Source organism: Biomphalaria glabrata, chromosome 5, assembly GCF_947242115.1.
Source record: "Biomphalaria glabrata chromosome 5, xgBioGlab47.1, whole genome shotgun sequence".
Lineage (NCBI taxonomy): Eukaryota > Metazoa > Mollusca > Gastropoda > Planorbidae > Biomphalaria > Biomphalaria glabrata.
This window is the reverse complement of record NC_074715.1, coordinates 1,099,414-1,110,000: the sequence shown is the minus strand read 5'-3', so window position 1 is coordinate 1,110,000 and position 10,587 is coordinate 1,099,414. Positions and strand designations below refer to the sequence as shown.

The window sequence follows — 10,587 nt, the reverse complement described above, 5'->3', positions numbered from 1 at the left end:
AGAACGAAGAAGAAGAAGACTCGTTTTCCTAGCAACTCACTCCATGCTTTCATGGAAGAAAAGAAGGAGAAAAGAAGGAGCATTTGTACAATTTGTCCTAGCATATGGAACGAGGAATGTGTCTTTATCTTTGTTTCTTTCTGAGTATTTTATTAGATTTTGTTTTTGTATTTGGAGATTACTCAAGCTTCTCTTACTCCTTGCCCATAGACTGCTTATGTTTGGTAAATTGTGTGGGAAAACATCATAGATGGGAATGCCCACGCACTCTTTCTCATAGATCAGTGATATCCAAACTATAACACACAAGTCATATCTAGTCCATGAGTTAGTGCTATCTGGCCCTTTAAAACATCTTCTTAAAGCACTTAATGAAGCCTCAGAGGCTCAGTTTCCTATGAAGCTGCAGAGGCTCAGTACCATAGAAGGCTGCAGAGGCTCAGTTCCACGTGAACTTGATGAGCTTTCGAGGTGATGCAGCCTGTGAAACTTGTTGTGGAAATTTTTATGGCCCCTAGGCTGAAAAAAGTTGTGCATCACTTCATAGATGGTAATGCTCACATGATTGCTCAGCGCCCTTAAAAAGAAATGTGCTCTAAAGTATGCCAAATTGGCAGGCATGGTGGCGGTGGTAAAGCGCTTGGCTTCCAACCACGAGGTTACCAGGTTTCAATCCTGTTTTTTTTTATTTCTGAATCTTTAGGATTTAATGGGATTGAATGTTGAAAGAAGGAAGCACTAGTTCAAATCCAAGTGAAGACTGGGATTTTTAATTTCGTGATCTTTAGTGCACATCTGTGTACACCCAGCTCTAATAAGTACCTGACATTAAATGGGGAAAACTAAAGGCGGTTGGTTGTTGTGTTGGCCACAAGACACCAGAACAAATGATCTTTACATCATCTGCCCTATAAACAGCATGGTCTGAAAGGGGAATGTAACTTACTTACTGACTATCCCAAATCATCCCACCTCAGTTTGTGTTAGCTTCTTCTTCTAGCCAGCTTTATTGCTGCTGAGCTGTGAGCTCTTTTGCAGACTGTGCCAAGGAAAAAAAGTGTGCTGTTTTCTTCAGTTGTTCAGCACTGCCGTACAGGGTGTTGGTTATGTTGGGCCGTAGTGGGGTCTGCCTAAGGTGGATTAGGGAGGGGCATTCAAAGAGGATATGGTTTACGGTTTCAAAGGGGTGGGCGCAGTGTCTGCAAAGGGGTAGTTGTGTGGAGTTTATTTTGTTCAGGTGGTAATTTAATAGTGGTGTGTGTCCTGTTCTTAGTTGGAAGATTGTAGATTGTTCTTTGCGGGGGAGGAAGTTAATACTGTCCAGTTTGTTAGGCGTAGTCATTTCTCTGTACATGGCTCTGCCTGTGTTTCCTGATGCCCATTGGTTGAGCCACTCCTCTTTGTGATTGCTGACTAACATTGACCTTAGGGTGAGGTAGTTAACAGGTCTATCTGGTTGTTCCATAGATGAACCTGCCTTTGATAGCTTATCTGCCTTTTCATTTTCCATGATGCCAATGTGTCCAGGGATCCACTGTAGTGTAATATTGTTTGTGTTAGCTGAGCAAGTAATAATTATTAGGCACTATAGATTGTAGAGCACTCTAAGGCTAAGGCTCAGTACCAAAAGGCCTGATAGGAGAAAAAGAACGCATTTTGATAACGTAATTGTTATGACACGGTTACTATGTGTGGTCAACCGTGACACATGGTCAAGTGTTGGGTATCGTTAGGGGGACTTGCGGGAAGTCACGAGTGTGTTAAAAACAAGAAGAAAGGAAGTCATCTAGTGGATTTGGTTATCTGTAGATAATGTTAGCCTTGTAAATATGTTATGTTTGAATGCTCCACAATAAAAGGCAGTTTATACTTAAAAGGACTTGTTTCTTCACAGTAATACCAATCTAATGATAAATTAGTCATAAATATGTGTTTTAAAAAAAAGCCAAACCTTTAAAAGCAGTGCAAATTCCAAGACTCTTCTAATGGGTCTTGGGAAAGCTCTGGCATAGGTAATGGTGATGCGATAGAATAATGCATGAAACAGGCGATTTTGAAAGTGAAAAAAAGGGTTATTCTCTCCAGCTCTGCCATTGTTAGTGTTGCGAGGCCGTGTACCTCCATTATTGGTTCCAGGGTTGTTCATGATCAAACAGCTCAAGTTAATAGCTAAAAGAAAGAAAAAAAAAAACAAAGAATAATATCAGATCATTTTTTGGCATTTAACTGTGAAGTCAATATTTTTTTCATACATAATTGGGATCAAATCTTAACAAGCCAGTAAATCAGTGGGGAACAATAAAAAAACTGAGGTAATTTTCAAGACAGGGATGCAACTACAAAAATTGTCAGTAACTAAAAAAATCTGATTGCCATTAAATATACCTCTTTTTTAAATAGTGTTTATAAAATGAGTGGATACATCATACATTAGGAGCCATCTTACAGCATTTAAGATGGGAGAGACTACTTTTTTACTGTGATAGTTTCGCTTTAAAAAAAAATCAGCATAGAACATCCCAAGCCAAGCCCTCACCTGGAAACCCCAAGGAAAGATGAAAGATAAAGACATTCCAATAGGAAGCTAATGGTGGCAGAGATCAGATAAAGAATCTTCTACACATTTATCTAAATTTTTAATGCATTAACCAGTATAAACAATATATATATATATATATATATATATATATATATATATATATATAGCCTTAAATGATTTTGAGACTGTATAAAATTTGTCACTGGTTCTCTTTGATCTCCAATTTTAATATAAATATGTGTGATGATTTTAATATTATAAATAACATTATTAGATTTTATATTCTAGCAATCTACAGTTAACTTCAGTCCAAATTAACAGTATATTACTTGCATCTTTTGTTTAGTGCATATCTACCCATGCTTAGCATACACAGTGTGCTTTGGTTCTATCTCTTTGATGGAAATGTGGGGGGGAGGAGGTATCTGGAAGAGGGTTTCAGTGCTGACTTGATTATAAATAGTATGAAATATTATGAGGTCGAAGATAATCATGTGTACATCCTATTTATTTATATTCATGTGTATTCAATACTCAATCTTATTATGCAATCTAATTATGCAAGTTAATTACAATACAGACAATAAACTGAAAACTCTACCTAGAGACTCGATCTAGATCTAGACCTAATTTCCTTCTATTTAATCCAAATAATAATTTAATAAAGGTTAAATCTAGATCTAGATTTAGACTCTAGACTACTTCTCTAGATTCTAGATTTAGATTCAAAATTGTTGACTGGAAATTGTGGAAGAATGGATGTCACTCCCTAGACCTACTCTAGGCCTAAATAATAGATAAAATATCATATTGACACTCGCCAGGAGTGGGAGAACTAACTCACAAATAAACTCTGCACTCTATCCAGAAGAATTGAAGAAATAAATTGTAAATAAAATAAATGAGAAATGGACGAACTCTCATCCAAAATTTAAGAAAGATAACGCTTACTATAAGCTATCCCGACAAGACCAACGTCTAATTTTTCGACTCAGGACCAGACACAACAGAATGCAACAACACATGTACCGGAAGCTCAAAATTGGAACCAGTGAAATCTGCCCATGTGGAGTATCACCAGAGAATGCCGACCACGTCCTCCAACACTGCTCTCTTTACCAAGAGGCCCGTATAAGACACTGGCCCCAAAACACCCCAATAGAAAGAAAACTATATGGAGAGCTCCCTGCTTTGGAAACCACTGCGCAGTTCATGTCATGTTTTGGTTTAGTCATCTGAACACTCCAACATAACAATGAGAACGAGGAAGAAGAAGAATATTGACATTTCACTTTTAATCATATTAGTATAAGCCTACATAAGCATTTTATAAGATGATCATCTAGATCTAGACTAGTTTATTTATTCCGGACATTACATGACTCCGTACAATTTGCTGTTTTTGTGGTCATTACATCTTTATTTTGATATTTAATATGAAACTAGCATGCTGTATAATGTGCGTGTTCATTTTCCAATGATTCTAATCCAATTTCCTTCCATTTAGCTGTCTTTTAATGTAAGAAAAAAGAATGTCAAATTTGTAAGTCAGGTTGTTGTTTTTTCCTATGTTACCAGGATGACTTTACCTCTTCCTAGGATTAAGAATATATTTTTTGGTTGGCTAAGTCTATGCTAATGAGCCCGGCAATACTTATTCTGTTTTCGGAGCTTGATTTATTTGATTCATAAGCCAAGTTGTCTGATTCCATACAAAAAAAAAATTAAAAACAGGGTGTTTGTATTGAATTACAATTTTCTTACTAAAATTTATTTTAACAGCCAGTTTTGAACATCAATGCTAATGATCTTATATTATATTTGTTTGTTTGTTGTTGTTTTTTTTATAGAGAATAAATGGGCAAATGTTTGTAGTGAGCTTGGTACATTGAATGAAGTTAAATGCCTAGATCTAGACATACTAGATAGATCTAGATTTATATAGAGAGAATATAGAGGATTCGGCTATTTGGGCAAAAAGGGCCACCCTGGCCTGTCTTATACTACAAAAGATCATCTGTATTAGAAATGTATTAAATGAATAAACAAAAAACACAAACATTCAACACACATACATCTAATCATGCAAACTTAAAATAAGTCTAAAAGTCAGTGTAGAAGTCACTATCCCAGTGACCTCATTTTTAGTAGAATAAGTGTGTTCATATTTTTATTTTTTGTGTTCGCATGTATGCATTATTTTAAAATATCTTAAAATGATTTCATGTGAGAGGCTATGCCTAAGGATTTTAAAATTTAGTTAATATCAATTTAGAATTAAAATCCGAGTTCATTGATGCCAAAATATAGAGACTGTTAGAAATAAATTTTGGTGTTTGGAATCAAATAATGTGTGACAAAATTTGTTTGAATTAAATGAAAACACATGGCCTCTTTGACCTTAAATATAATAACAAATAGATCTATATGTTAGGGGTACAAATACAAGTAGTCATCCTTAGTCTCCTTAAACTTAACCCACGAAGCGTCTTAAGAAACTTTTCTGTGGCGTTCGGGGAGTTTTAGCATTTTTAATGCATGTTAGAAAATGGTCTTAAAATGCCATAAAGTGAAGGTTGATATCCATGTTTTATATATATATTCTGAAAGGTAATTGGACAGCGAACACTATAGATCATATATTGAACACCTGAATTTGATCAGTTGACCTTGACCCTGACCTAATTAGTATGATTGATTTTTTTTATCAACAAAAAAGCTTGTTTGCTGACCTCTGTGAGAAACATTTTTAGAGCTATAACAAAAGTTTTGATGTAATTGGATAGCCCATTCATTTTCCTTTATAAATAGATATAATTTTGTTAAAAATGGACCATTAGATTTGAAAAAAAAAATTTTTTTAATGACTTGGTTACCCTTTTAATACAAGTAACAGTGAAGGAAAAAAAAATAGATAAAAATCGTTTTTTTTTTTGTTCAGTTAAGTTAAAAGCATTTAAAGATTGAAAAAATAGAATACTTAATGCATAAAGAAGTCAATATTATCATTAATATGCTTCAATCTATCTTAAAATGTCTTAAATTTCACTAAATTTTGACTAGGTCTAGGTGCAGATCCAGTCCGGTCTCTAGTCTAGAGTCTAGATATAGAGTCTAGATATAGACTCTAGACGACTACGGACAGTACGGACATAAATCATCGGCCACTTTATGAATAGATCTAGATCTAATATATAAAATATTCTCATTATTCCTAGATCTAAATCTAATTGTAATATTAAAAAAGAACAACTAAAAGTATTTGAAACTTTATGTTTTGTAACATCTCATGGACCCGGGCTAGCATCGGACATTGCAAGAAAAATTCGCCGGTGAATAATCAGCATGTAAACACAAAAACAGATGGGGAAATGGGCTATTTTTGGATCTGACAGGAAGAAGAATGTCTAATAGATCTGAAGTTTAAAAATGGTCACTTTAAAACGTGGATTGGAATAGAAAATCATCAGTCTAAAGTCGGCCGATTATATCGGCCGGGACGCCACAGAAACGAAATGTCGGCCGATATAATCGGCCGACGACGCTTCGTGGGTTAAACTAAAGAAGATTTTGATATATAATATACTCCATTTTCTTTTCTATGTCAAACCATTATCAAATAATGCGCTGTCAAAGTCAAATTTTGATTTTTTTGGCCTATAGATCTAGATGTTCGAATAGCATAAACTACTCTCCCACCCTCTCTAGATTCTATTATTAGTATTAGATTCATACTCATAGATCATGTAAATGTATGTCTATCTATGTCTATGACATGTTCATAAGAAAAGTCGGACTGATGACAGTGTGAGTGATTGAGTGAAGTGAAGCTATCTATTCTATAATCTAATCTAGTTAATCTAGAATCTAGATCTAGAGGCATTCTACTCTCTAGGGTTAGTCTAGAGTACTCTAGAGTCTAGACTAGTGAATTAGTCTTCTTCTATTAGATTAATTAGAATAATCTAGACTAAGTGACTCTAGTCAACTCTAGTGCTAGTGACACGCTACTATCTCTAGACTCTAGTCTAGGATAAGACTTCTAAATTTAAATTAGAAATACTGAAATTACTAATTAGCCTTTTATTTAATTTAATACAAGGAATAAACTTTAATAAAGGATGAGTGAGTGAGCCTGGCCAATCAATCATATTTCATTATTTGCCTGGCCAAGGCAATGGAGCCATACGTTCCTTAAAATAATATTATTGATCTAATTAGACTAATATACCTCATTACAGATCTGATATAGATCTATCATAGATCTCGGTTTTAATTGATGTTGCGTAAAATTTTCTATTCAGACTCTAGTTTTTATTTTTATTTTGTTTCATTAACTGGGGTCTTTACGTTACATTAATTTGCCGACATCTTGGAATCCTTGGTCATAACCTCAAACCCAAAATGTATCTTAATAAAACACAAAGAAGTTTACCTGCAGTGAAAGGTTAGGAATACAAAAGTCTATCCTTTCAAACGAAATTGTAAAGCTCTAGTCTAGATCTCTATTTAATGTATCATGTTTACTATTTATCTTCGCAAAATGCATGGATCAAATAGATAGAAATCTGGATCTAGTCTAACAGTAGAGACCTATATAAGATAGCCTAGATTCTAGTTTACTATGGTGTATTTTTTTAATTTTCATTAAGATCAATTTCAGGGGAAATCATTGAGGATTCGCCGATTTTATTTTATAATCAAAATTTTCTTAAGTTAGCGAGCCTTGCTATAAAAATATAGAGAGAGTCTATAATAAAAAAAAAAAACTATTCCAAAACATTTCCTAACATTATCTGCGACTTCTCTTGGCAATGACAAGTTTCAGTACAAGTTTCATTATTAATTTGATACTTTTTTTTCTAGATCTATCTCGTCTCTTTACATTACTAAATAGTCTAGTACAGTGATGCCCAAAATACGGCCCGCGGGCCGGACGTGGTTCCATCAGGCCCGCCGTAACGTCGGCACAAAGTGTAGAAATCTCCCTTCCAAACAAAAAAAAAAGTATCTTTACCTACGTTTGGGTCCTCACTTTTTCTTTGATAGATTGGTACCATGACCTTTAACATTTGTGTGTGAATTGGAACTCTGAATATAGAATCTACCACGAAAAGTGAACCTTTTTTTGTTGAATATATATATGTTAATAAGCAACATATTTATTGACTAAAAAAAGTGTGGGCTGTTTAATAAAACGACAAAATAGAAACGACATTTTAAAATAAATATCGCAGCATTCTTGGTTTGAGTCGCGAATAAAAGATTGTTAGCTACGCCTAGAGATTGGAGGATCCATGTGAATATTTACCAAAGCGAGACCAAAAAAAAAATGAGTCGGTTGTAAAGCTATCTACACTGAAGCTGTTTTCTGACGCGTAAAAAAAAATATGTCAAATAACCTATTCATCATCATCATCACTCCTTTGAGTTCCTCGTGGAACATAGGGCCTCGACAAAAACACGCCACTCTCCACGGTCTCTTGCTAGCTTTTTGATGGTGTCCCAGCTCTTCCCGGTCTTCTCTGCTTCTTCAAGTACACTGCGTCGCCATGTAACCTATTAATTAAGTATTAAATCGACAATTTCGTTTTTGAAACTTTTCGGTTATGTGGCCTGCGAGACGAGTGTCGGAAATTAAAACGGCCCGCTGGTCGAATTAAGTTGGGCATCACTGGTCTAGTAGATCAGAATCTTTTCGGTTCGAATGAAGTATTTCGATTATACTACTTCTTACAATTTATGGAAAAAAGATAATTGCGTGAGTAGGCCTACTGTGATAGTCCTGCCTTGTATTTGTTGATGTCTGTCTGACTTGGACAAATTACTCTGGAGGCATGGGCAGAGGCGGCCTTAGCAGTGCACGGCGCCCTGGGCGATTGTCATATGCGGGGCCCTAAGCCATAAGTGTAGGCTATATATCCATACCACATCACATCACGCTAATGTCTCGTCCGCCTCTAATGCTGTAGGTCTTATTTTTGTTACAAAACATAGTACTTTACGTATGTACTGTACTATTGGCCGTTTGACTACATTACATAATGTACTTCATGAAAGATTTTGCCTTTATCAACGTAACTAAGGATTAAGACATGTGTTCATGAACAATCAACAAACTACATAATAATATTTCTGCTAAACACTCTGAAGGTTAAGATTATGGCCGCCGCAAGAAGAGCGCAAAAGGTCGATTGTTGATGCGAATAATGTGTGCTTGGGCTCCTTGGTGCTTTCCCTTCAAGTTTACACCATTGTATTTGTATCCCTGGACACGACAATCGGCGATGTCCTGACCAACGTTCACCAGCGCAGCAAGAAGCGCCATGACAACATTTTTCCTGTTAAGTTGTCAAAATTAGGATATGTCCAAAAAACTCAATATAAGGGACATCAGCTCTTTGTGGCTAACATCAGGTGTGCAGTCAAGAATGACGGAAAAATATTTTGCAAGTTTGATTTTATCAATAATGTTCCCTTTTACTTCTGATGCCATAATGTTCATATGCTCGTTTTGAATCCTATGCCCGATGTAATGACCATGAGCCTCGGCGTTCTTAATTCTTCGAAGATGTACTTGCATGGTTGGGTCGACTTCGGCTATCACCGTTGTTCGTTTGTTTCTCTGTTCTCCCATGATATGCGGTGTTGTTTTCTTAAAGGTATTGTACAATCGCTTGTACAGCAGTTTTACTTTTCTAATTTTTCTTGCATCACGTTATTCGTTGTGCTACCATTTGACATTCTCAGAGCTAAATCCAACCAGAAAGTCACACACGGGATGTACAGAAACCTCGTGCTGCTTAAGTTTATGTCATGTTAAGAGCTTACATAGAAATAGTATTTGGTACCGGTATTATAAAGATGCCTGGAAAGATTTCCAAAGATATTGAGTATATATGAGAACTGTTCTGGTTTTCGAAGCTGACAGTGTCAAGGGAATCTCCAATCGCGGGGCCTGGATAGTTGCCCCACTTGCCACCCCCTACTGGGCATAGGCGTAGCCAGGGGGATTGGGGTTCAATACTGTTCCCTTTTTCTTCTGATTACTTCAGGTCCATAAGCTCGTTACGAAACTGTCATATCTTTGACATATGCTGATAACGCGAATGTTTATTTGTATAGCATCAGGGCCTCTTCTGGCCTTGTTAGAATGTTCTTTGTGCAAACGTTAAATAACTTTATCCTGATCAATTTTGTTGTTGCGTAGTGCCACTATGTTCACTGAGTAATTTGACCACAACACATATATTTAGAAGCAAGCATCGTCTCAGCAGACAAAACGTTTAATAATCATAATAAAATAGTGCATAATAACTTGGCAACTCCAGCCATGGAAATACATCACTTAGAATCCATTTATGTTACATCTCGTATCTCTTACACAATACATACATACATCTCCTTACTCTCAGGTGTCCAAAGGGTAACTGAGGTTTTCACCCCGTAGTCAGTTACAAACCAATCATTTTTTTCGTAAATAAGGCACAAGATAGTCAAATGACTATTAACTTACTTCATGTCACATTGAATCTCAAACGAGTATGTGACAGAAACCTATGCCAGATGTTATGTTCTGGTGTCTGGGCTGTAAATTGTTTGATAGTTAATATCGAGCCTTTCCTGTTTTGTGCACTCTTTAAGCGCACGAGAGAGAATTATTAAATTTATATAATCAAGTATTGTGTATGGTAATTACATTTAAGTAACACAGTTTTATGTAATGGTCATTACATTCATGTATCCAAGTAGTATGTACAGTCATTACATTCAAGTAGCCTATCCAAGTTATATGTAAAGTCTTTACAATTAAATATCAAAGTATTATGTATGCTTATTACATTTAGGTAACCAAGTATTATGTATGCTTATTACATTTAGGTAACCAAGTAGTATGTATGGTCATTACATTTAAGTATCCAAGTATTATGTATGGTCATTACATTCAAGTATCCAAGTAGTAGTATGTATGGTCATTATAATTAAGTATCAAAGTAGTATGTATGTTCATTACATGTAAGCATCCAAGTAAAATGTATGGTCATTAC

General features: G+C 35.5%; 1 protein-coding gene across 2 annotated transcripts in view; it reads right to left on the bottom strand.

The window, feature by feature from the left end:
• The window catches only part of LOC106063356 (membralin-like), a 51,689-nt gene extending 44,541 nt beyond the window's left edge, over positions 1–7,148 (bottom strand). Inside the window, exons 1-2 of one of the 2 annotated variants that reach the window (XM_056030705.1) lie at positions 6,975–7,148; positions 1,952–2,169 (exon numbers count right to left, since the gene is read on the bottom strand). In XM_056030705.1, the coding sequence (XP_055886680.1) occupies positions 1,952–2,146 (195 nt within the window). In that variant the 5' untranslated portion in view covers positions 2,147–2,169; positions 6,975–7,148. Of the gene's footprint in view, positions 1–1,951; positions 2,170–6,770; positions 6,940–6,974 lie in introns of those variants that run through there. The other variant, XM_056030706.1, reaches the window with a different exon arrangement.
• Between the last annotated feature and the right edge of the window lie 3,439 nt (positions 7,149–10,587).